The sequence below is a fragment of the Ursus americanus genome, chromosome 15 (genome assembly GCF_024610735.1).
Source record: "Ursus americanus isolate L20-20 chromosome 15, mUrsAme1.1.p, whole genome shotgun sequence".
Lineage (NCBI taxonomy): Eukaryota > Metazoa > Chordata > Mammalia > Carnivora > Ursidae > Ursus > Ursus americanus.
This window is the reverse complement of record NC_142141.1, coordinates 6,779,533-6,807,042: the sequence shown is the minus strand read 5'-3', so window position 1 is coordinate 6,807,042 and position 27,510 is coordinate 6,779,533. Positions and strand designations below refer to the sequence as shown.

At 43.8% G+C, this 27,510-nt stretch overlaps 1 protein-coding gene across 4 annotated transcripts in view; it reads left to right on the top strand.

Annotated features, from left to right (window-relative positions):
- The window catches only part of RANBP17 (RAN binding protein 17), a 319,506-nt gene that overhangs the window by 287,191 nt on the left and 4,805 nt on the right, over positions 1-27,510 (top strand). For all 4 annotated transcript variants that reach the window (XM_087867811.1, XM_087867812.1, XM_087867810.1 and 1 more), the window contains one exon: positions 3,608-3,774. In XM_087867811.1, coding sequence (XP_087723937.1) covers positions 3,608-3,774 — 167 coding nt within the window. The remainder of the gene's footprint in view (positions 1-3,607; positions 3,775-27,510) is intronic.

Below are 27,510 nucleotides of genomic sequence, written 5' to 3'. Positions count from 1 at the left end.
AAACATTCAGGAAACATTTAGAAACTTAGAGACCTTGTACCTTAGTTTTTCCCACCAGAAACATGCTAAAGGTAGAAGAAATCTATGCATTAGCCAAACAAAGTGATGGGCTTGGTGTTTCAGGGATTGAAATAGCCAGGAAAACACATGGAAAGTGTAAAGGGGACAGTACTACTGTGTGTTGGGCAATATGATAGCCTTTACACTCCTCACCTTACTGATTTCTCACGAGGCCTTGCGAAGTAGGTGGTATGAAGCACATTTTACAGAGATGCAAATCGAAGCTCCATAAAGTCAAAACATCTAGGAAATATAGATTCCAACTTAGACCCACCTCTTTCTCAAAACTACTGCACCACCCACGCAGGCCTTTTGTTTCTGAAATTGCCTTTCACACCATATTTTTCCAAGGCTTCCATCCTCTCTTCTGCCCTGGTGAGAAATTTTGAGCCGAAGCCAAATTTTAGCTCAGCCCCATTATCATCCTCCTGACTCAGTGAAGCAACTCTTTCCTATACAGTTAATTTTCCAGAACAGCGTTCCGTGATGGGTCTTAGTGAACAGGAGGGCTATTGATGATGCATGTGCTTCCGTGGAGACTGGTTGCAGGAGAAAAGGAGCATTTGGTTGTTTTTAGTGCCAAACAGCAAGTTGCCGGAAAGGACGAAGTGCCTATTAGGCTTAAAAATTGTATCTACAATCATCTAAATCACAGATGAATCCTTCTTAAAAGATTCTGAATGCCGAGAACTAGGACAAAATATGAAAATTCATGACTTCTGCTCATCGTTTTATGTCAGGAGAGTTTCATGATTTGAATCTCAAATAATAGCTTGAGCTGCAAATAAAGAAAACCAATAATAACACACAGTCCTCAGCACTATTCATTCTGTTTTTGATCAAATGGCCCTTGATCCTAATGATTCCACACCTTTCAATCTACCCTAAACTAACATTTATCCGTTTCAAAGTCCCCAACCATAAATCAGCAGTAATGGAAGCTCTTCTTCTTGCTTTTATTGCAAGGATATATGCTCCAACCTTCATGTCTAAAGTGTTTACCTGGCTTTTTCATAGCTGACTCAGTAGATTGGAACCTTTTAATGCAACCTGCATGGCATGTGGTCACCAAATCTATGTGAAGTCTTTATAATTTTTGTGTGATTGATAGCATATTGCTCTTCACTGGTGAGGGAAACGGTATCTATTTCCTGCTTGCTTCCTTTTGTAGATACTAAGTTACTTAATCCATTTACTTTTGTGATTGGGACTTCAGAGGTAGAAATGTAAAGGAAAAGAGAAAAGCAACGAAGCTCAACAAGTCTGTGCCTGACTTGTAGGCCTAGATGTTTTCCGCTGCATTATATTACCTCCTGGAATTATAAAACCAGAGCTCCCTTTCCTGCAAAGTAACCCAGTTGGGGGCAGGGGAGATAATCAACCAATCAATCAAACACCATAGTTTTAGGAGAAAAAGAGCTCCTTTCTTCAAAGGAAAACATAGCAGTACAGTTTACTTGCGTATATAGCTTCCAGAGCTCCACAGTTCCCCAAACTATCGTCCGTGGCCATCTTTTAGACCTTCAGACAACCCCTCCTGATCCTGCATCAGCTACCATCATCCTCAAGTTTAAATGCATTCATCTATCTGTATTTCAGAACTTTCCCCCAGACCAGCTCTTTCTATTTATTATGCCATTTCTCTCCAAAACAATGTATTTGAAAGAGTTTTTAAACTATGGCGTTATATCAGTTCTAGGTGTTATTACTGAACACAACTCAAGACCTGTAAAAACCTTCCTCAGATTAGCTTTGCCTACCCATTCTTTAATTCAGCTAAGAGGGCACCTCTAATCTAGGAAAGGCACACCTGTCTCAGAAGCTCAGAGATTAGTAAAAGTAAGAGACGAATGACTGCCTTAGGGAGTGTATAATCTCCTGGTTCCCAGCCCTACTCTCCCAGTTCACTTTCCTCATCTGCATCTACCATTTTTTTAATGTTTTTAATTGTTTCTCTTGTCATTTCGGTTACTAATCATAAACTCCTCAGGATCATGTCCATATGTTACCTTTAGCCAAAAAATCTGGGTAGTGTCATGCTATGAATCAAAACCATTTACTTTGGATAAGCTACTTACCTCTCAGCTTCATTTTTCTCATTTGAAAAATGCAAATAATCACACCTACTATATACATAGTGGTTGTTAGAAGTAAGCGAATAATAATTTTAATGTACAAAATAGATAATTAATAAATGGTTCCTGTATCATGTCACTCACTTGCTTTAAAAGAAGTCTTTAATAACACCTCTGTTGTCTTTCAAACTAAATGTAATGTCTCAGCCCACTATTGGATGCCCTCCAGGAAGACCTCAACCTACTTTGTCAGCCTTCTCTCTTACGACTCCCTATATATTCTTTCTCACTCAAAACGAAGTCCTACTCCTGAATACACTCTCCTCTTTCCATCATGAGGGTAAACCAGTAGTAACATCATCTCGTGAGCCCCTCGTGTTTTAAGAAAGTGTTTGGTGCTTGCATATATTTTTGCTTAATACCTAATTTTGTTTAGTATTTACTTGGTTTTAGCAGTTAAGAACATAAATCTAGAATCCAGCTCCTTGTCTGTTTTCATACAGTGGCTCCACAGTCATCTAGCCATGTGGCACTGGACACGTCATTTAATCCCCCACTATTCTTGCCTGTGAATGGAAATAATAAAGTAACTTCTACAGTGAGGATAATAATATAACTATTATTGTGAGGATGCAAAATAGTAATTCATGTAACTAACACAGTAAGCTCTCATTAAATATCAGCTGTTTTTATTATGAGAATGTCTAGCTGTTTTCTTCTCATTCAAGTCTGCAAGATATTTTACAAACAATGAAAAAGGTTAAGTGGTTCTTTCAAAGTAACAACCTCGCAAGTAATTGGAAAAGATGAGATTTGAAACCAGAGCTGTCTGACTCCAGAATTCCTACCTTCCCGCCACCCTAACTGCATTGTGCTAATAATCACTCTACCTGAAAAATGTCCTTCCTTATATCTAACTAAACTAACTTTCCCAGGCCCATCTCAGGTTCTGTCTCCTTCAAAAAAGTCTCTTTGATCCCCATGCACATGTGATGTCTTCCTCAGAATCCTCACAGCAGTGTGTCATTCGTTTGTACCCAGCACTGGCTCCAGTGACTTACGTACTACGTCATGAGATCTCGGACACCAGGGTAGGGGTTGCCCCTGGAACAGAGCACTTTGCTGCAAGTCTACCCCCTGTTTCATCTGAAGCAGAAGAGCACTTTACACCAAAGAGATATTTCATAAAGTCGCTTGAGTTGAACAGAGGGTCCTCAGGGTCACAAATGGAAAATTCTGTCCCATTCAATCCAGAAATTATTTACTTTCTAACACGTCTTTATACCAGGTCCTGTAGTAGACACTGGGTTTAAAGAGATGAACAAGGCAAAATCCCCGCCCTCGAGGAATTTATAGTTTGATAAAAGTGCTTTGAAACCAGAGAGTGATTTTTTTAATTGGAGGCATTATAATTAATCAGATGAAAAAACACTTCAGTAATGCGAAGGAATTCTCATTTATTGTTCGTACAGATACAGTTGTCTCCTCCAGCTGCTGTACCAGTTTAGACTACATCGTCACCTACCTCTTCAAGCACATAGCAAAAGAGGGCAAGAAGCCACTTCGATGCAGAGAGGCTACCCAGGCCGGTCAGAGACTATTACATTTTATGCAGCAAAATCCAGATGTCCTACAGCAGGTAACTGGTGGTCGGTCACCTGGCTTAAGAAACAGAGTTTCCCAAAAGCCAGCCTAGACCCTGAATATCTCTTAGAGCAAATGGTCTGGTCAAGACTCTTTACCAGTTATTCTCTAGGAGTATTTTCCCTGAAGATAGGGTAGCACCCTAGCCCCAGGACTACTCACCCTCAAGATATCTCTAAGTCATTTGTCTTACTCCAGTGAAGCTAGAATTCAAAAAAGGATAGCTCTTCCAGAGGCCTGAGAGAAATAAAAGGCGAAGCCAGAACTAGAAACGGTCAAGCTCTGGTTTCTTTCCTGGAGCCTCTAATAATGTCTTCTGAAGTTCGCCTTGTGAGTACTCTGGTACGTTGGGAAACTGCCATTTGCCAAGCTCCTAGTCAGTGCCAGACAGCTTGCTGGGAACTTTCTGTTCATCATACCACAATTAGTATTCTTCCCATTTAAGATAAGAAATCAAGGTTCAGATAGATCATATTCCCCAAGGCATTTAAGTAATAAATAAAGCCACGACTTCTTTATTTTCAAATGTGTTTTCCGACTGGCTAATATGAGTTAGGTCCAAGTTTAATACTGTTTTTTAAAAACTCACTTCTGCAAATCACAATAACAGCATGCATAAAAATAAATAACACATGCCAGAAATATTTCAAAGAGAATAATACTTACATTTTTCTATGGAGATACCATCACTATGATATTTTCCAGTTCCACTAACTTTGGAAACTTTATACTGCTTCCAGTTGTTTTATTTTGCCAAATTATCTTCATAATAGTTTGTGGTTTGCAAATGTAAACACTTTAACAAGGTTATTAGCCAAAAACCAAGGCTCCTGTCACCAGCGGAAAGTATCTCTCTGAGCAAAGAAATGATGAACGTAGAATGAGCCAGCCATGGGCGAGGTTTTCTTCCTGGCTATCAATTTTTACAAATATTCAAATTGAATTACATATATATATTATTTATATGTATAGTTGTTTATTTTAATATATAGTAATAAATTATAATATATAATTATATATTATAATAAATAATATATAATAATTCTATATAATAATAAATATATATTTTATTTATTTTAATATATAATAGATTATAATGTCTAATAATTATATAACATGTATTTTACATATATATATGTATTATATTAATATATAATTAATATAATATGTATTATATTAATATGTAATATATTAAAATAATATATATATTTTACATATTTTGGGTGATGTCTCAGTTAGCGTTTTGTTTTCCTGGCAAGGAGGTGTGTAATTAAGATTTTGTGTAACTAGACAAGGTGCTGTCGGCCTGCAAGTGTTTGGTATGACCCTGTAAGTGTTACGACGCGTCGCTGTTACGGTAAAGAGAAGAGAAAAGTAGCACGTGTACTGAGGGCTTTCTGTGCACAAGGTGCAAGAGCCACTGAGACTCATAAGACATAATTTCTCTCCTTAAAAAGTTGCTGTCAGGCGGGACAGAGATAACTGGTTAGTTATTAGGTAACTAACCACCTACGTGATAATTTGATTAAGATAGTGGTGACAGAGATTGACACACGAGGAGAGGACTTTCAGAGAACTCTTCTCACGTACACCCCCACAACAACCCCATTCATCATCCCCATTTCACAGGTGAATAAATTGAGACACAGAGAGCAACTGGGAAGTGGAATGTGAACCAAGGTTTGTTTGGCTCAAAAGCCCAAGGCCTTACCACTTGCATTGTTGATTCTCAAGGGCCTCGTTGGTAGGGAGAAGATCTCAGATTCACCAGGAATGCCATTTCAAACTGTACATTCTGTCGAGATTTGGCTGGACCCCCCCCTTCCCCCTTGGCCACCTACCCAACTGCAGTAGCCTCTGGTACTGTTGGGAGCATGTCGTAGCCCTCAGGTGTTCTGCAAGGAGAAGGTTGAAACCCACAGATTTAGAGCATGTAGCCAGTGGAGAAAATAAATACCCTCAGACTGGCCAGGAATCAGACCCGGCCCCCACCCCACCATGGCAAATGACAAGTCCACCGCCAACTGCCTCCTGCCGGCACTCAGCCTGATCACAATATTGTCCCATAGACTTTGGCGGAAACTATAAAGTCGGTAGAAGATTTTACCAAAATCAATAGGCTGTGAACCTAGATAAATACCATCAGACGGTGCAGAGCAAGTGATGTGGTTGTACAGGAGACAATCAAGTTTGTCTTCACTCAGAATGACCGTGCTTTGTTGGTTTAAGTAATTTCTGTGTGTTAATAATACTTGGTAATCCTTTGCTTTATAGCATATGACTAAGTAGTGATATATCTTTATTAACAGTGGAATACATTCTATTTATTTGGAATGTAGGCTTTCAGATAGCATTTTAAATATTAATGACTGGTCTCTGGTAGTCAGCATAAATATGATTTGCATTAGCACGAGGTTATATCATCTTGAGTGCCTCTGATGTCAACTATCGGGTATAGTAATATCTGACATCATCTCCTTAGGTCACTGACAACTTTGACCTCTATTCTTATGCACAGTTTCTGTCGTCTCAAAAGCTCTTTTGAATTGATTTGAAATTTTGACTCTTCCCTTTATGAGGCAGTAAAATTGATAATTATTCAGATGGGAACTGAGCGCTGAGTGAAAAATCAATTCTACCCGCTCTCTGCTGCGTATAAAATTACTTCTGAGTCGGCCGGACTGAACGGATGGCCGGAGTAAAAGCAGCAGGCAGGAGTAGTGGGAGGAATTAGCTGGACAGAGCTAATAGCCTGAAGGGATGGACTTGGAAAAGAGGGAGTGGGCCAGTTGGGGGTTATTATGAGCAAGGATGGGTCCCATTGATCATCTGTTTACATCAGCTTTCCAAGACCTTATAAATCAGCGCTGAAGAGCAGCAGAACTCAAGATTCGGCATCTTACCAGAGGGACTTTGTATTAGATTATTCTCGTTTTCACACTCAGATGAAAAGTGAGCCATTGATTATTCATTGGTTGCCCATTAAATGCCGTTTTTATAGATGATTTGCCTATCACTGAAGGTAATGAACAAGGTGGCTGCTTTATAATTCGAGGTTTCAGTTTTCAAGGCATCTGTGTCGGTTAAGTAATGCCTAACCCTATTAAAAGGAATGGGTTACAAATTGCTTAACAGTGCTGAAAAACTAGACCCTAATGACTAATTGTGCTTGGAGTTTAGAGAGGGTTTGTCAGCTCTTTAAACTAAACTGACGCCGTGATGCTGCAATTATTTACTAGTTTGAACCGTTTTTCCCCCCAACCTGGATATATATTGCCGGGAGCGTAATTGCATGAAGTGTGTCAGTTCCAAATTGCAAAAGTTTATGTCTTCAAGCTTCCATAGCAAGCAAAGCATGAACCCACATAAAAGGTTTTCCAGCATCCTTGTAGGCCTTTCGATTGGCGTGCAACAGCCTGGGAAGCACCTTTTCAGCGCCTCTCACCTGGAAATGTGCTTATTATGACCTGTTCTGTGGCTTGAGATCCTCAGTGTTTTTAAAAATATTCTCCAGATAAGCCACCTTCCAGAATCTGTAAACAAATCTGACTTTGCTAGCATTAAACTTAGTCTCTTTGAAGATCCACTGTAATTAAGCGAATCTGTTGCAAATAAGAATTTCTGTCTCACCAGCATTCCTTGGACTTAGCAATTGAGGAAAAGCCAGTTTACATATATTAAGAATAAATATTCCCCATGTGTCTTTATGCCATTACAAAGATAAATTAAAATTTTAAGAACAAGCCAATAGTAAGAGTGCTTAGGCACAGATCTGTTACAGTAATTTGGAAAATTAAATTTCTGTGTTAATTTTTTTCAGTTTTATCTCTGGTCATGTTAAGTGCCTCTATAAGCCATAGACCAGCATTCATTTAGTTGTATCACAGAGTGAAAGATTTGCCCAAATTAGGTAAGTGTGTTTTGTAGAATTAGAGGGGCAGTTCAGAGATGTGACTGATTCTTTTTCCGATTATAAGAATAGGACACTGATGCTGAATGCTTCTCTAAATCAGAAATGCAGCTGTAGGGGCGCCTGGGTGGCTCAGTAGTTAAGCGTCTGCCTTCGGCTCAGGGCGTGATCCCAGTGTTCTGGGATCGAGCCCCACATCGGGCTCCTCCGCTGGGAGCCTCCTTCTTCCTCTCCCACTCCCCCTGCTTGTGTTCCCTCTTTCGCTCTCTCTCTCTCCCCGTCAAATAAATGAATAAAATCTTTAAAAAAAGAAAAGAAATGCAGCTGTAAGTAATTGCTCTGGAGAGAGGAGCACCTTCCACAGAAGCAGAACAAGAACTCTGTGGTTGTCAGTATTACTGATTGGATTATGCAGTTAACTTATTAACAAGGTATTTTTAGCAATTATATTCTCTAACATCTAAATACATTGAAGGGATGAAGAGAACATTTAGGTTTGAATTCGTCTCACCCTCATCTATTTAACTCTTTGGCGTAAGTCAGCTATAGTCAAACCCCCAAAAAAGTTCTAATTATGATTTTCTCTCTCTTTCACTCCCTGCCTCCCTTCCTTCCTCCCTCCGTCCCCCCTCCCTCACCCCCAGCCTGGCATTTAACTACAGATTGTGAAGAGCTGTCAGGAGCTATAAGAATCATACTTCAGTAGGGATGTGTGCTGAAAGAACATTCACCCTTTTCCTCAATCAGTCAGTCAATCAATGAAAATTGCTTTTGTAGAATGCTCTTCGTGACATGCATCCCAAAGTGATTACAGCAAGAGGGAGATCATCTGCTCTTTTTTCATTTTTGTGTTTAGATTGAAATGATACTGCTCAACATTTTGACATCCTATACAAGACATCTTTCATACTTAAGATTCCATTCCCTGATACTAAGTAGCAGAAAGTGCAGTCGCATATTTAACTGATGTTGGGATTTTGGCCGGTAGAACCTAGCAACACTCTCACAGGGGGAGACACTCAAGCACATGAAGTGTATTCCTGTCTCTTATCGGCTTAAAAAATAATTAGCCAGATTTCCTAATGTTATTACAGGCATTTCTAGCAGACCCTAAATAGAAAGTGTGCCCTCCACATGACCCATGAGCTCAGTCTGGTTGATTTGCCACTTTCTTATCAAAAATATGGCAGTAGATTGGTACCCAAAACACACACTGAAAGAACATTCACAACTAGATCAGAGGACAACATGGGTATAGAGGGTTTAAAGGAAGCCAGGGAGAGGTCATTAGACACCAAAAGTAGAAAGCAGGAACTCATGTTCCAGGACAGAACTGGTTTTTGCACATGCTGCCTCGATCTTGGTCTTCACAGCACTCTGTGCGAGGACTCTGTATTTATTTCTAGGAAAAAATGACATTGGCAAAATGTAAGCGCTTACTGTGTGCACACAGTAGCTTAAGCTTTTTACGTATGCATGGAATCTGATTCAGTCATCACAGTATGTCTGTGAAATGGTGGTATTATTATGATGGCCACTTTGTAAATATAGAAACTGAGGTGCAAAAAGATTAATAAGTAACTAACTTGCCCAAGGTCACACATAGTAAGTGGAAAAACGAAAATTCTGGCCTGTTGAACTACGGAGTTCACATGCTTGACCACAAAGCTATAGTTTGTTGGCGGCTACTAGTCTGAGGTGGGATATATGTTTTCATCACTCACACTGAGGCAAGTTGAGCTTCCAGTAAGTCCCACCGGGGCCATCCTTAAGGTAGAATGATTTAGAGCAGTTATCCTATACCCCAACTTGGTGCTGTAGCCGGGACGAAACAGATGGGCAGTGACCCAGAGAGGCGGTGGGCAAGGGAGAGGGAGGTTGCTTTGCCAGCTGGTACAGAGAGCCTTGTGCTTCCCACCGTCACTGAGGCAGAGTGAACAGACCTTCCGCTCCCTTACCCTACACCCACACCCAGTCATTAATTGCCAGACACCGAGAGTATAAAATGGAGTGGGACACGTACCCTCGAGGAGGCCGCCGGCATCTAATAGCGTCACTGTCTCACGATGTGCCTGTGTTCTTTTCCTTTAATGTCTTTGAGGTAGCTCTTGAGGTTTGTTCCAACCTGGCTTTTCTCAGTTAGAGGCAATATGGCAGCTGTGAAATGAAGGTGCACCCCATACCCAGTGCATCTCTAGGCCAGTTGTCACTTCTTTCTAGTTGCGAACAGCTTCTCTTCTCTAAAGGAAGCTGCTTCTACTACTGGGTGCCCTTAGCTCTTAAGGGCTTCTCACATTGGCAAGGCTCAAAGTGATAGCTTGAACATCCCTCTCCCTATCCTCTCCATTCTACAAAGTATCAAAAACTAAGATGCCTAGAGAGCCAAGCAGAAAACTCGAAGCTTAGGAAAGGAACCCAAGTTGAGTACACATCTCAGTGCTACGGGCACAGCCTCCACACAGGGCCACCTCATTCTTGCGTTGTAAGAAGGTAGGACCCAGTGTTTGCCACCTCTACGGAGGTTACCTCCCCCTTCCCCAAAGAGAACCAGAAAGCCAGGTTTTTTGATGTTGGCCACTGACTGAAAATTTAAGACAAGACAAAGAAAGGAGAACACTCTGCAGGCCAGCACTGTATGTCTGGTTACCAGTTTTCCACCGATGTATTATGTAACCCTAGAGGATTTCAGAACTAAGGTCTCCCACAGCATGATCGCTGATATTTCTCACAGCCACCCCATGTGGCACTGCTGATGTTTTAATAATTTTTGAATCACACTTTTTTGACTACTTGCTTAAAAAGGATGCTGTTATTTTGCTCTCACATTTGATTCTATACATAGGTGTCTATTAAAATTTAAAGAGGGCATTTATTTGCATTTGAGTTGTGTCTTTGCATACAGAATGGATGCAGTCAACAGTCAGTGAAACTCGGTTAACACCTCCCAAACATTTTTTTTTAATCTTCAAAATAACCGTGTTTGTCTAAGGTAAAAATTCAAGTTCAGTTTGGTTAAGTAAGTGTGTGTGTGTGTGTGTGTGTGTGTGTGTGTGTGTGTGTGTACACACAGTCTAATTACTAAGGATTAAATCAGAATATATGAGAGGACCAGGGTTGGACAAAAGTATCTAGGTAACAGCCACATAATAAAAGTCCAGAGGGGAGTAAAACTATTGAGTGATGAATTTGTAACCATCACCCCTAAAGATCAGTTTAGAGAATTAAAGTATATAATTTTAAAAATAGAAAAACTAGGGTTGTTTTGTTTTTTTTTTTTACTAAAGTGGCATCTTATCTGTGATATTATAAAATCATTGATCCATCTGTAGAAGGATGATTCTAGTCCAAATTTTTTGTTATATAACCTATCTTTGCCATTTGGGTTATATTTTTGTTATGGAAATATTTGTTGAATGACTGTTTCAGGTATAACCAAAAAAATGGTATTTTAAAACAGAAAAATTGGTTAAAATAAAAACCTGTTCTTGATTTATGAATCATCAAATTATCATCCGAGCTCTAATATCTGTCTTTAACAGAATCCCTTTTCTTACCCAAAGATCACTTCCAGCTTGATACTTGTCTCAGCATCTAGCAGAGCCTGACACCTTGTATTGATCAATGAGTATCCACAAAACAAACCCACCAAAATTAATTTGCAGAATCACAGTCCACAGGCAGTGACTTTAGGTTTCAAAGCCAGCATGGTCATAGACTGCTACATCATAAACGAAATGGGAATGCTAGAGGGAGATTACACCTTTATATACTCTATACCAATCCTGCTGAAATTCCACAAGCAAATGTCATCCTAAACATGGGTGAAGAAAGAAATAAGCTCTTCAAATATTATTCCAAATGGTTAACAGAACAGAGAAGTGTTGTTGTTTTTTTTCACTAGGACATGTGTTTTTCTACCTCTAAGCACAGTTTAAAGATGTAATCCATTGATAGCATAACTTGCCTTATTAATTGAAAGGGATGGAATCCACCAGATGTAGCCCAAACCAGCAGAGAGTTGGGTGACTAAGCAACAGCAGAGACACCATATTGAATGAGCCAGAATTCAGTCTCCAAGTCATTTATTTCAACCAGTGACAATACATTGAAGCTCCTGTGCCTCAGCAATGATTGATGGTTTAATATCATATATAATTTTTTTTAATGAAGGAAAAACCATTTAAATATGTTACCATTTGCACTGGTATTCTCCTATGTACATAACTGCATTTAATCATTATGGGGATTGTTTTTATACTTGTGTAATTTGTATCCAAGAAATAACTGTCAAAGCCATCTCACGCTGTTGCTGGAAATGGTACAGTGTGCTTCATACTTGAATAGATTCATTCTTCCCTGCACATAATTAAGAGTGTTGGAGCTTTCCCTGCCACCACATAGGAATTCCATGTTTACATTTCTGAGAATGAAAAATTAGCCACAATGTGCTTTTTCAAGTTCCCATTTTCTGGGGCTATGATATTTAAGTACCTTAGTTCTGTAGCAGTGTATGATTTGAAGAGTTTGATTTTAAGACTTTTAATATTAAAATACATAATAAAATTTTATTATCTAATTACAAGAGGGTTTAGCCTCTTATTAAAGTTGCTAAATCAGGCCTAGATTAGCATCATAATAACACAGTTTGACATGCAATACTCAAAAGTCAAGTTCGAAAGAAGGGACGGGTTTTTTTTTGTTGTTTTAGGGGGTTTTCTCCTACGCCCACCCCTTGCACAATGTACCGAGGATGAAATGCTTGTATGGAAACAAACAAGGAGCAATTTGGGACGCTGGAGAAGGAGTGGAGGTGTCAGCCTAGGACGGTACCCTTAGGCAAGGCAGCTGGTATATGTAGCCTTTTGTTTATCTGCTCCTGGTTTATGTAGCCTTTAGGCCGGCACCAGAAACAATCACTCCTACAGGGTCAGCTGCTGGTCAGAAGCAAAGCAAGAAAAGATTCCGCGTTCGAACGCGCAGCCATAATGTCTGTACAGCCGCCACCTGCGACTGGTGCACAGCATGAAGGTGAAAGGTCAAAGAGGCAGTTGTTCGAAACTCAAGAATGGCTTAAAGGGACTTGTAGATTAATCTGCTTTATTAACTTCTGTATATTAGATAACTATTGCTGTGAATGACAGTACATCTTTTTTAATAAGTCGCATCTCTTTCTCTTTTAAATTAGCTTTTGAGTAATGAATATTAAATAGAAAGCATTTCAGGGGTAATTAAATGAAAACAGAATGATGTCATTTTACAATTATATTTGTATGTTTATAGAAGAGGGGAAGTATAATGTTTTCCAAAGAGCTAAAAAAAAAGAGAAAAAGAGCCGGCTCTTCATAAAGAAGAATTTGAAATAAATAAGTCACATGTCCATTAGCCTTTGTGTTTAAACTAAAATATCTGATGTAGTTTGTGACTTAGCATGAAGTCACTGAGTGCTAGGGGCTCGATTCGGCATTCCCAGGGGCTCCAACTATTTCCTTTATGAATTAAAGTGACTGCAATCTGTCACCGTTCTTTTATTTACACTTCAGCACCGTCAGTTTTGCTGTGTAGTCATAGCAAATGTTCTCAGAATAGCAAAGGAGCTGTAAAAGATGAACAACGGCCATACCTTTTCCTTCATATTCATGTAAAACAGATAGAGAACATTGCATATGGGAAAAAATGCAGTTTTATACAGGTTTTGCCCAAAATAATTAGGCATGCTCGATAACAAATCTCTCACCCAATATGCCAAATGGCAAGCAAAATAGTTTTTAGCCTCTTCATTAGTGGTGATAGGCATAATTGGCTATCATTGTAAATTAAAAGTTCCCAAAATGTGTCCTTTTTTAAAGCCTCTGCAAGGAAAATTTCTAATCCATTGATTAAATATTGATACCAACTTTGAGGAAGTATCTCACAATCTGTGTTCTTTTTTTTTTTTCTTTTTCAGAGAGTGAGTGTGCATGGGGGGGGGCAGAGAGAGGGGGAGAGAGAGAATCTTAACCAGGCTCCATGCCCAATGCAGGACTCAATCTCGGGGCCCTGAGATCACAACCCTGAGATCATGACCTGAGCCAATATCAAGAGTCAGACGCTTCAGTGACTGAGCCACCCAAGCGCCCTCACAGTCTGTGTTCTAAAGGGATGGTTTTGTCTGCTCTCAGTAGTTCTGCAGAAGACAGCTGCCTTTTTATGCTGACGTGGTGCACGGAGCAGCATTTAGCGATATTTCACAAACAGAAGTCACTCAAGATTAGCACTCCCACGTTTTAACACAAGTGTGGTCTTCGTGCACTGAGCAGTATTTCTGTGATGTGTGAATATGGCACCTGAGACCGTCTTCCTGTGTCATACCCAAGCCAGGCCAGGGCTCACCAGCAGGACCATGTGTCATACCCAAGCCAGGCCAGGGCTCACCAGTATGGATATCACAGAGAAGCTGATTATCTTGACCGGAAAAGCTTGAGTTAGAAGTGTTTCTTCACCCTACCACTCCAAAGTGAAAGAACTTCCACACCTCCTTGTGAAAGATCTAGACTTTTCTTCCATCCTGTAATAGAAGCCTGTTTCCTGCAGGGTCGCTAAGACCTAAGAGGTCACTACGGAGGAGCAAGTTCAGACACAGACAATGGTGGTGATGAATGATTAGGATGAAAAAGAAGTAGAAATAATTATCATATGTTAGGCTCTGTGCTAAGTGCTTAAATACATATATTTCTCATTTGTATTTATATCTGTATTCATAAAGTTTCACTACTTGGGGAGGCAGATGTTCTTTTCTGCATTTTATAATCAAAATATCCTTGTGCAGCTTCAAGAAGCCAGGCAGCCCAGTCACTATCATAACAGCTTCTAAGTAGCAGAACCCTGTGCTCTTAACCACTGTCCACTACTACGTGACCTAAAGACAGGATCGGTAGGGCAGGAGGAGGCAGGGTGGGACATGCAACATTCTTTCGTTTATAAATCCTTGATTGAGCCAAGGGCCCTTCCTTTGAGAACTGATTAGACAAGAGGTAAGCACTTGACCCACATTGGCTCACTGAGTGCGCTTCCCTAGACTTAGAAACTGGCATTTAGAAGATGTTCACTTGACTTGAAGGCTTGAAAAACCGAGAGCCATGTGGCAGCCATCCCCTGCTGCATGCCCAGAGAAGTAGCCGTTCGACAGCAAGAGAAAAAAGCAGCAGGCATGCTGGGAGGATCTTGAAGGAGACCAGCAGCCCCAGAGAGAGACTGAGAAAGATCCCACTGGCCTTCCTGGCAGCCTTCCCAGCCGCCAAGAGACCCAAACTGCATTGCCTAACCCAGGGGTCCTCAAGTCACCCCTTTTAGGCCTCACTTCTGCCTGTGGTAGTTGCTGTCTTCACAGCCAAAAGATTCTTGACTCAGGAAATGTGAGGACGAAATGGACCAATGAGTATAGACCTACCTAACACAGAGAACGTATCCAATAAATATGTAAAATTTGACAAACAGTGTACAGGTATCGGTAACTTCTTTATGTCCCTAAGGAGAGCATATCCCTGCTGTTCATATGTATAAAGGTAAAAAGTGTCCTTTCCAGGAAATCCCAAGGCCTTGACTTCAGCCAGATTACCTAGGTCTTCTTAGTCCCACACATGTGTTCTGCCTTTTCTTAGAGTTCTCCATGTGACACGCATTCTCGGGATCACAAACCCTCACTGGTGGGGGTGGGGACGGGGACGGTGTCGTTTGGATTTGATTCTTGGCCCCAAACTGACTTCTCCTCCCTCATTCTTCCTACGTACTCCAGGCATCACCTTGTGGTGGGAAGAATGGGAATAAACTTTAAGACTCTTTCCATGGACATGTCTTCACACCTAATGTCTCCTCTGAGTCTCACAGCAACTCTAGTGAGGCAGTAGGGCCAATAGGGTTTATTTCCTGAACTTGGGAGTATAGGTACACCCACAGATTAAACCCACAGTGCCTGCACGGGACAAGTGTGCAGACCTGCAGAGAGGCAAAGTCACGCAGCCAGTAAATAGCAGCACTGAGACTCGAACTGAGGCTTCGTTGTCTCTAGATCTCACATAGTTTTCGCCATACCAAGGCTTCCCGGGGCTTTAACCCACCCTCCTCTCCTGGCATTCCTCCCACCTTTATCTCTCCCAAGTGGCATTGTGAACGGTATGAGAAGCTCTTTGAATTTCTTGAAAGAATGGCACTGTGTAAAGTGAGGGTCGGCTTAGTGATGGCTTGATTTATTCGTTTTGCAGTTATCACTGGTTTTTCACGTACTTGAAGGATAAACAATGGGAAATTTTCCCGAAGCATATGAGTGGGTACTAGATTTGTGAACTGAACTTTCATATTCATTTTCTGCCTCGATTCTTGGAAAGTTTAACCAGCAGCAACCATTGGTGAGGCTACGAGCTCATCTAGGATGTTCAAGAAAACTTCTTATTTGCTTACAGTCTGATCACTACTTACAAATAACGTAAAGGTTCCCTAACCCTCTGGCCTGTCATGCGCTACTGCTGCTTTGTATGCTTTGCCACCAAGAATGTTAATTCTTCATCCCTTATCATGCTTAGGGAAATGCAGACGGTGCTTTCAGATGGACAAAACTCCATCCTCCTTTCGGAGTTGTTTAGTTGCAAATTCTGTATTTGTTAGGATTTTCTGCTTTGCTGCAATCAGAGCAGATTTTGCAGTCAACGTACCTGGCTTTGAATACGAGTCGTACTACTTCCTGTGTCCTTGGTGTCGTTACTTTACCTCTTCAAAGATACTGGCATCTCAACCAGGGCAATTCTCAGCCTTATTGGGTCTGGCCCCCAGAATCAGGTAGCTGGCTAGCCTCCTCAGGTCTCATGCCCAGACTCCCCAAGACTTCAGCCAAGACGCCTCACCTTAGCTCTTTCCCATTCTGTCACTCCTCAGCCTGCCCCATAACTCAGAACATCGCTACCATGGAAAAGAAAAACATTGACGTGCATACTTAGTGGAGGTCATGTGAATAAGGAATGTGAAGTAAACTTCCAAGAAGGAGCGATGAGAAGTGCAAGGCCTGGAGAGAACTCTCTCAGGCCCCAGAGAGACCCCCCAGAAAGAAAATTCTAAGCAAGAGCTCTGTGTTAATGCCCGGACTTAATGTGGCATCTAGTTTTAGATAGGACGAAGGTCTACTCAGAGAACTAAAAGCATCAATTAGAGTTAAGTGCATTTAAGGCTGGTTTCTCAGAGACCCTTTAGGATTGGAAGGAAGCAGCTTGACGGGTGGGCAATAAGAGATTGGTAAATACTTAGGCTCCAGGAGCTTCATAAGGCCACAGGGACCACCTTGTGTTCAATTCGGTACCACAGTGCCTGGCACATAGTAGGCGCTCAGTAAGTCTGAGCGCTGAATAAGTGTGAGACAGGAAGAGGGAGAGGGAAAGAAGGAGGGAGAAGCCCCTGGCACAGCACGCGACACATAGTAGGCACTTAATACGTGCGTGCTGCCTGTGTGCCCCTGGCACATAATGAGAGCTGAGAGTGGAATATTAGTGACTGGAAACGTGTGCGGGTGAGAGAAACCTGGGACGTCACGAGAGGGGCTCTTAGCCCTCCAGAGGCCTGGCCTGTTTTGGAGTCTGCACTTGAAGGTAGAAGTTCTGCCCTCAGCAAATGATGTGCTCCCACAGAAGGAGCAAACCCTCCCTCCCCAACCCCATCCTCATCCTGAGCCCCCTGCGTGACGGAGAGGCTGGAAACAAATTGACAGAAACCTGGAGGAAAGGAACTCAAGTGATTTAGGAGAATGGAAGGGCTGGCTTATGGGGCCAGATTAAAGAAGCTAAATATGTATAGCGTGCCTAAGTGACAACTAAATGGGGCATTTGATGAGTCCATAAATACTTGGAGATGTGATGCCAAGGAGGAAAGGGAATTACTTAGCATGGCACAATGGAGTATTGGCGTAATGGGGTATTATTAAGAAAGGGAAAATGAAGGTTGAACATCAATAAAAAGCTTCCTGACAAAGAGAACCACCCCTGACAGGGGACACTAGTAAGTTATGCGCGGCAGGCCAAGGGAGGCAATGGCGGTGCTGGTTCCCAGGGTACTGGCCGCAGAGCCAGCGAAGAGGGAGCCCAGATCCGCCCTGACGGGGGTGCAGGCCGGCCAGGTAACCTGTGTGTGTGACCTTCCCATCCTGGAACAGGAGCAGAGCTGCATCTGTCAGACGGATGGGAAGTCAGACGGCCCAGGTCTCCTAAAGGATCAGGCCGTCTGGAGAGGCGCTCCACCAGCGGTTTGTCCTTCTGTGTCACCGCCAGATTCATTCACCTTGAATGGCACCCCATTGCCTGCACAATAAGGCCCATGTTCTGTAGCACCCATTACTAGGCCCTTCACAAGATCTGGCCCCTGCCCACCTACTCCACTTCCCCTGCCACCACCGCCCCCTCCACACCCTCTCCAGTCCCACAGAACTGCTCGCCGTCCCCCAAATACTTCTCCACACCTTTGCACCTGCTCACCCATCCTCCGGCCTGTCTGCCTGTTGGACTTGGCTTATTCTCTCCGACAGCTCCACGTGTCACCTGGGAAGCCTTCCTCGCCTGGCCCCCACCCCAAGGCAGAGTTCAGCAGCCTCCTCTGGTCTCTTAAAGCCTCCTGTGCAAGCCTCTGTTTATGGCGCTTGCTATGCTGTGTTGTCGTGGTTTATAAGCTCTGTATCTCCTTCCTTCCCTACTTGACTGTGAGCTCTTTTGAAGGCTGGGACTGTGCCTTGTTCATCTGTATGTCCCCACGGTGTGACACAGAGCTTGGCACAAAGTAGGTGGTCAGTAAATGTCTGAATAAATCAGGGAACAGGGTTCTGTTCCTATCATTCCATAGGCTTCCTGTGTAATTATTAGGGCAAAAGAGCTTCCAAATCTCAGTAACTCTTTGAATCATCTCCTTGGCCTCCTGGCCAGCACTTTCTGCCATTTAGATGACTATAAATAAAAACCCTCAAATCTGAAAGGCAGCATGCTGTCCTCTGTGGTTTAAACATAAACTCTAGACTAATCTTTAATGGAAAATGCTTCCGAGGGCCCTGTGAATGCACCACAAAAATACTTTTCTCTCCCCACACAAAATCATTTGAACATAATAAGTAAAATAATCCTCCACTGTTGGTTATGAAGATTTTTAGGTCCATCTAACTAAACCCCTTCAGGAAATCAAGGAGAATGTAGTGACAGATGAGAGACAATGAAACATTGAACCTCCTACTGTAAGGATAATATATTTATTATGAAATACAATATTCATTGCACTCTGCTTGGATGACTGCATGAGATGCCCTCGTGCCATTATGCCTGATGTTGCTCTGTTTTGAAATACGATATTCATTGGGAAATGTTGTGATGACTGTTCAATAAAGTAGCATGCTATTTCCCACTCCCTTCCCTGATTCTGAATGGCCTCGGTTAGAGTTGACTTTATCACTGAATATTTAATATAAACATGTGCTTGTAGTCTTCTCCGTCGTGCATATATACGTCCGCTGCTTGGGGTTCATCTCACTGCTCCTTATTTCCCGAGTTCACTGTTGTTCTGTTGGTCTGGGAGACAGCAGCAGCCTCTCCACCGCGTTTAGCTCTCCAGGGGCCATCTAGCACCCAACCCCTTCTCTCCATGGGCAGCCCTGCATTTGAGGCCGTGCTCTGTAAAGCTCTGGCTTTATCTACAGCGTCAGTGGCAGGTTATATTTCTTAGAAACTTTTATTACCTAGGAAGAAAATGGGGTATGCACTCAAGGATTCTGACCGCTCCTCCCTCTCTCTCCCTGCTACCAGACTTGGCTGGGGCCCTCGTCGTCTCTCCGCTGGACTTTCGCAGTCCTATCTAAACATGTTCCCTTGCCTCCAGTACCGACAAGGCATCGTTGCCTTGCTCCCATCTCACATCAGTCATTGTTCTAGATCCCAGAGCTCAGCATTGTTCGGAAATCCTCTGAAGGCTACCCTTTATGCACTGGCCCGAACTCGCTTCTGCATTTAGCATGACAGCACAGGCCTTTTAGAGCCTGGACTCAGCCCAGCCTTCAGCTCCCCGCCCTCAGCTCTGCTCCTTTCTACTCAGAAGAAGAGGCTAACTTCTCCTCAGACATCCCAAGCCCTGTCTGCTTTGTCTTTTCTCATTTTATTTCCTCTTCCTGATACATCCTTCTTCCCCGGTGAGGCTTACATGCATCTTTTAAGGTTCAAGCTAAATATCACCCATCCTATGAAGATAGGCTGGTCTTTTTAGGCAGAATCATAGCACATGCGCCCCTCTCTCTTGAGCCCGTAGACAAATGTGCTAATTTAGGGACCCCCATATGGCTAGTAGAGGCCATTAGAAGTTCTAGAACCTGGCTGTGTGGCAGTGATTCATTCGGGAATAAAAATTAGAGGAAAATGGCTTTGGAGGGGAAGGCTAGTCCTCTCCATATAGATTTTGCCAACATTCCCACCCAGAGGAAACCTAGATGACAATTTTGCCAAGTGATGCTTAATTTTTACATCAAGTGGAAAAGTGTTCTGTTTGATGCTGGCAAGAGAGGAGTGAGAAAGAGTTTCCCAAATAGTGCTGAGTGGCAAGCCCAGCAGACTCCCAGTGCCCCAGGTTTTCTGGTTTTATTTGAATGCAGCAAGCTGCTTTATGAGATCTGCAGCCACTTGAAATATGATTTACTACTCGTAAAAAGTTTCAAATGGATAATGAAGATTCAAGAATGAGACTCACAGTGTAACGCAGTCAATTTTGTTGCTCTTGCTCTCTAGTTCGTCTCTGCCATCGAAATGAATTATTTATTATAATTTATTTCAACCATGGAAAATAAAACTGTTTTCATTGTGATGTGCTCCATAACGTTCAGAGTAGACACGTTACATGCAGTACTCTCAATTAATTAATCCCGAAGTTTCGTTCCAACTTTATCTTCTTTCGTGTAAGCCAGCAGACTGGCAGGTAATTCTTTCCCCAATAAACTATGATTAAAACGAATGTTTTCAGAACTAGGGGTAATGCTGGTAATGGAGAAAATTGAAACAACAGCAAAACTAGGTTGTGTATTTCCTTAGATTTTACAATGGATGGAAGAGTTTTTTTAATATCCTAGGCGATTTATCACTTGGGAAAACAGCATCCTTTAACTCTGTAGAGGAGGGGGCAGGGGAAGAGAGTGCTGTTGGTTTAGGTGTGGAAATATGCACTGCTAATACATGACCAAAACCAGCTGAGTTAACCAGTCCTGCAGTACCTTTATTGGTAAAAAAGATGTTTTGATTTTTTTTTTTTTTACTTCTAGAGCAAAACTAGCATTGTGCAAAGGCCAAGTAGGCAGGACTCCCAAATGATTTTCCAAAGGAGAATGGGTCACCCATAATTGATTGCAATCTTGTTTCTTTAAAAATAAGAGGCTCACCGCATCTTGCATTTTGTTTGATTTTGTTTTCATTTAAAGTGCTAAATACTTCCTACTATTATGAGGCTGTAAAGACAATAAGAATTTAGGAAAGTGCTTAATATGTACAGACATTAAAAGATTTAATGTAACAGAGATGGTGGGGCTTAGTTAATCCAGGCAGGAAAATATATGCTTATTTGTCCATTGCTTTCATTTTTCATAACATTCTGCTAATATCACATCAGTAGACAGCAGACGAAGAGAACAATTGATTCCTTTTCCCTAAGGACGACTAGGATCTAATTTGAGGAGGATCACATTTCAATATCTGCTGTGCACGTGGCCTCAGGAACAGCACTCGGTAATGACAGCAACTCCCTTCCTTCCACAAGCACTGAAAACCTGGAAGCTTTGCCTCCTTCGGCAGCGTTCATATCCTCCCAGACCCCGGATCTCCATCCCGCATGGGGCTCTGGAGAAATCACTGTGGAGGCTGGTGGAAGGTTTCTCCGCTCTTTCAGGTCTGACTGCACTCTCCCGGCGATCCTGTTTCTGCTTCACTCTTTTTAGCTAGGGCCAGCCTTCCCCCTCCCGTCTTACTGGCCTTCGGAAAGGCCACTTACGTACACCAAGAGCTTCCTGAGACAGGAACAGCTCTTCAGTTTTGGGTCCATTTATCATAGTCCTTCCTCAAACCTCACCAGCACATCGTATCAAAATCAAGAACAATCTCGCTTGGCCAGAGGTGTAGAGAACTGTGTATTCTACTCCTCTTCCCATTAAGGCCCCTTACCTAACCGATTAAGACACCTCCTCCTGCAAACATACCCTCTTGGGCACCGCCCTGACCATCCTTGCTTTGTCCTCCCCCACCCCACCCCCTTTTAGATCCAGGTGCAGGGAGGCTTCATCCGGGGTCTCTCACCTTTTCTCTGGCTGTCCTTCCTTTGTCAAACCAAAGCCTCCTTCTCAGGCCCTGTTTCTACCACGTCTACCATTTCCCGGATCAACAGGCAGCAAGGTTGCAGTGTAACTGAAAGGCACACGACCCTGAGGAAGAGGCTGGGAAGGAGAGGGAAGAGCTGGCCTTCCGTCACTGTACCCGGGCTTCGGTCCCTGCAGTATCAGAGTTCGTGGCATCACTCCAGCCTCAGGGTTTTGTCTTTCTGATACAGGCGGGGAGCAAGACGGAGGGCTAGAGTTTTTTTCATCTAGTTCTTAGAATTCTGTGGGGTGGTTTTTAGTTACATTATTCAGTAGGCTCTAAGAACACTAACAGTGAAAAGCGTTCACCTTGTAGGGAACATTGTAACTCAAAGGAAATTAGCTTAATTTACTAATGTTTTCAATGATGTTAATTTAAATTACTGTGTACATGGTACTTTTGGTGGGAGGGAAATTGTTATTTTTAGAAAAACATTCAATGGACCATTTTCCAGAGACAGTCTATTAATTATGTCTACCATTGTTCATCTTGAGAGTCTGAAAATCTGTTAACCACATTTCTAGAAGCGTTAGGTAGGAGGCAGGAAGGTCTGCACACTCTCCAGGAATTGCTGCCCTGGACTCTCATTGCGAGGATTCCAGCAGCTGCCTGAGTCCTCCGCAGGTGGCAGGGTGGCTGAACAGAGGAGATGCATGTGGGCATCAGATCTGGGAGGCCCACTGAAGGTGCCAGAAACGAGCCTCCCCGCCCACACCATCAGGGCTCCAGTGGGCTGGGCAGGAGGCGGACATGCTGCCTCGGTCACCGCTGCTGATGGCCGCAGCCCACTGTTGGTGCACGCAGACGGCCCGACTGTGGCAGGCAGCAGGCCGGCGTGATGGCGCGGGCACGGCCTCCGGAGCCAGGCAGACCCATGCACGGATCTGAGTTCTCCCCCACATGCAGATAGCTAGCTGTAGCCTGATGCCTGGAGCAAGTAACTTCCTGCTCGGGACCTCAGACGCTTAGCCTACAAAGTGAGGGTAAGGCCTCCTTCAAGGTTAGCTGAGGGTTAGAGACAGCATGTGCCAAACGGAGTGCTGAGCACCCACAAAGCTTTCCGTGAGCGATACCCATTAGTGCCGTGCGCAGTGAGGAGACTCATCGGGCACAGCCTCTCTGGGGGTCACGTGCTGGTCGGTAGAGAAGATGGTGCATTCGCCTCAGCCCTGGTAGCCCCCACGAGGGCTCTCCCGGGGAGCTGCCGGTAGAGGGACACCGGGGGCCCAGGAGAGTTCTCAGGCTCTGCACACGAAGGCAAGATCCTTGCAAATGAGCAGTGTGTTAATTTACATATTTACCCATTTCAGATTTTATTTTTTTTTAAAGATTTTATTTATTTATTCAACAGAGATAGAGACAGCCAGCGAGAGAGGGAACACAAGCAGGGGGAATGGGAGAGGAAGAAGCAGGCTCATAGCGGAAGAGCCTAATGTGGGGCTCGATCCCGTAACGCTGGGATCACGCCCTGAGCCGAAGGCAGACGCTTAACCGCTATGCCACCCAGGCGCCCCTGCCCATTTCAGATTTTAGCCAGAGATTGAGGCCAGAACTCTTGGGTTTTTTTTTTTAATAATTTTTTTTATTATGTTAGTCACCATATAGTACATCCCTAGTTTTTGATGTAAAGTTCCATGATTCATTACTTGCGTATGACACCCAGTGCACCATGCAATACGTGCCCTCCTTAATACCCATCACTGGCCTATCCCAATCCCCCACCCCCCTCCCCTCTGAAGCCCTCAGTTTGTTTCCCAGAGTCCATAGTCTCTCATGGCTCATTCCCCCTTCTGTTTACCCCCCCTTTCTTCTTCCCTTTCTTCTCCTACCGATCTTCCTACTTCTTATGTTCCATAAATGAGAGAAATCATATGATAATTGTCTTTCTCTGCTTGACTTACTTCGCTTAGCGTTATCTCCTCCAGTCCCGTCCATGTTGCAGCAAATGTTGAGAACTTGTTCTTTCTGATGGCTGAGTAATATTCCATTGTATATATGGACCACAGCTTCTTAATCCAGTCATCTGTTGAAGGGCATCTCGGCTCCTTCCACGATTTAGCTATTGTGGACAATGCTGCTATGAACATTGGGGTGCATATGGCCCTTCTCTTCACTACGTCTGTATCTTTGGGGTAAATACCCAGTAGAACTCTTGGTTTTTTGTACAATCCCCTTTCAAAATGTTCTTTAGCTCTTTATACTTTCGCTCTTGATAGTTCATTCATCCTTTCCCATTCATTCGTTCATTCATTCATGTATCTTCTTTCATTCAATTGCTATTTCCTAAGCCCCTGCTGTGTGCCAGGTGCCGTGCCATCACCCGGCAGTCCCTGGGGCCATGGGACTCCCACCACCCTGCCCTATCGAGCTTCTAGAGCCACTCGGCCTCTCGCTTCCTTAGGGTACAACCTCACCATCTAGCAGGAGAGCCTTCAACACAAGCCGCACCTCTGCTCATCGCACGTCGGCAGGCGCTGGAACGGAGGCGGCTGACGAGAGGGCGCGTGGCCACCACCTCGCCGCCGGGAGAGCGCGGCCAGCATAGCCGGCTTGCAGGGTCCACTGTGCTTCGGGCTTGTGCCCAAGAGAGGGGCCAAGGGAGAACGGAGATCCAGATGACACAACAGTACTTTGTCTTATCTTTCCAGCTCCGATATCTGTAGTAGTTTTGTGTTGGATCTGGAAGATGACAAGCTTTCAGAACAGCGGAAACGCTGTCATTCAGACTCCATGCTAATACACGTGCCAGACCGAATAGGGATGGCGTGGGGACTGTTTCCTACGGTGGGTTATTTTTTGACTGCAACTCTCAGTGAAGTTAGGTAATTGCGAGGCGACTGTAATCTCATTGATCTGAATATAATGAAGGCGTGAAATGGGGTGCTTCCTCGAGCCCTGAAACTCCACTAGGTCACAGCACAGAGGGAAACCGTAATCGCACTAACGGAGCACTAGTAATGATTGCGTGCGTGCTGGGTGGCCAACTGTGCAAAGTGCTTGACACAGATGAAGGAAGTCAGTCCTCACTGCGGCCCTTCACAGTAGTTGCCATAATCCCCCGTTTTGTATGTAAGGAAACAAAGGCTCAGAGAAGTGAAAGGACTTGCCCAGCGTCCAGGTTAGGTGAGTGGCAGGCCTGGCTTTGGCCTCATTTCTGACTGGCTCCAAAGCTGTCCCTGCCACACCGTGTTGGTTTTGTTTCACTGAGGGACATTTGCTACAAACTCACGCCACAGCCTGTGGGAAGAAGGAAGGAGAAGGAGTAAGTGCTGAGGCAATGTGGATTATGGTTTTTCCGAGTGGACCAAGCCACACAGCTCCTCTTCCCGAATGGTCCCTTCCCTGCTTGGGCAGAAGAGCTGCTTGGGATGATGCAGTCGGTAATGCGTGTGTTTTGGACCAAGGCCCTGGACAACGTAGCCTTGATGACGCAAAGCTGAAATGGCCATTCCAGCCATCCTGTCACAGTTTGGGAAGTGAGCAGAAGTTGGGGGCGGGGCCCTGCTCACAGCACTGCTTGTTCCAAGTCCTGTGGCACGTTGTGACTCCGTGCAGGCTGGGGTGCGCTGGTGCAGAGTCACCAAGGGCCCTCTCCTTTCAGCCTTCATGTGTTCATGTCGGTGAGCACAGAGGGCCTCCGACCAGAGATTTTGCATTACCTCGAACAGATTCTGTGCTGAGACATCTCACCCACTCTTCCTCCAGACTGGGAGAGGGGGAGCTTCTCAAGGAATTCGCCGCATCGCTTGTGCTGTTTCCCCCATACCCTCTAGGATTATTAGAAAGAAAAAAAAAAAAGTTCTAGAAATGAGCTGCCACGTCAACAGCACTCGAGCAGATTTGCCCACTAATCTCCATTTTTCCGGAAGAGTAAAAAAAATTTTTTAAAAATTAGACATTTTAGCCAACTTTATTTTTAGAAAAGTATTTTATTCAAACATCCCCTTACTTATTACAGACATAAATACATGCATTCAGACAAATGAATCCACAGGAGAACCATATAAAGTAATTGGCACGTCACTTCAGGGTGCTTTGTCAGTTACTAGAGGAGTTTGGTGCCTCTAACTTTAATCTTTTCCATTAAAATATCCATTCTGCCTTCAGACTGTGAAGCCCATAATATTTTAGACTGTCTCCATAGATCTGTTAGTTTTGCTTGTCAATTTAATTTGTGGCTCTACGACTTTGGGCGGCTTGTCAGATTGTACATGGAAACACATAATCTGCAAGTGATGTTCAGCGTGCCAGGCTAAGACCTCGCCTCTCCCCAGAGACTGGACACACAGTAAATGTGCAGTTGGCAGATTTCATCCGCAGCCGGCCCAGCTGTTAGGACGATGACGATGATGTGTGGGATGGTGACGGGGGTTTCAAACTACAGAGATGCTCATTGCTGTTGTTATCATATACCTTAAATGTTTATGGCACTTCTTTCTGCAACACTTTTTATTTCCACCATCTCATTTGATTCTCAGAGCTTTCTTGGGCTAGATTATTATTTCCCTCTTGATAGCTAATGAAACTGACACACAGAGAGAGATGTTCAGTAACTGGCCTGAGATCGCCGGGCAGATTGGATTGGGGAAGTGTCAGAGGACGAGAGCACGCGTCACCAGAGCCCAGTCCGGGGTCGTGTGGGTGGTAGCTTTGCCACATAACTGCCGTTTCCCCTGGGCTCTTTGGGGCACAGAAGCTCTGGAGCTGTGGAAACAGAAGGACTAGAGGTGGGAGGTAAAGAGTCCAAGGAAAGGCAAGCATACCGTCAGCTGCACGCAGGGGAGTGAAGCTTGCTTCCCTGCTTGGCCAGATAATTGCAGGATCCCGAACCCTGGCCTCTGCTTGTCCCCAGAGGGATCTTGCTTAAGTGCAGATCTGAGCATGTCTCTCCTTTGCCACAAACCCATCACATGCTCCCGCTTCTTCAGGATGAAGTCCAGGCTCCCCACCATGGCCTACCAGCCTGGCCCTGAGGTCTGGCTTCTCTGCCCCCCCACCCCGTCTCTTCTCTCCTGCCGCACTCAGTTTTTTCCCATCCTCCTTTTGCACTGCTTCCTCTGCCCAGAACATATGATGCCACCTTCGCTATGGAATCTTCCCTATCTTCTCTTCAAAGACCCAGAAGCATCCTCCCTCTGAGGCTAGCCCACTGCCCTTGGCCCTGCCCGATTTCTGGCTATCTCTCTGCTCTGTGCCCTGCCTCAGGAAGCTTCTGGCTCCTCCAGGGCAGAGGTCGCAGTAGATGCCTGTTCTCTTACCTCCCTTAGGTGTCTTGCAGACTTTGAATTTAAGAGGATGCATTTGTATGTACATGTAAAAGTGAACCGAGTCTGAGCCAGCAGGGAACAGGACCTTCCAAGGTCACATGGAATGTGTCCCGTTTCTCCCTCCCTCTGAGAGATGTTGCCTTTCCATAACTTGAACTCTGGCGAAATGAGAGGCAGGG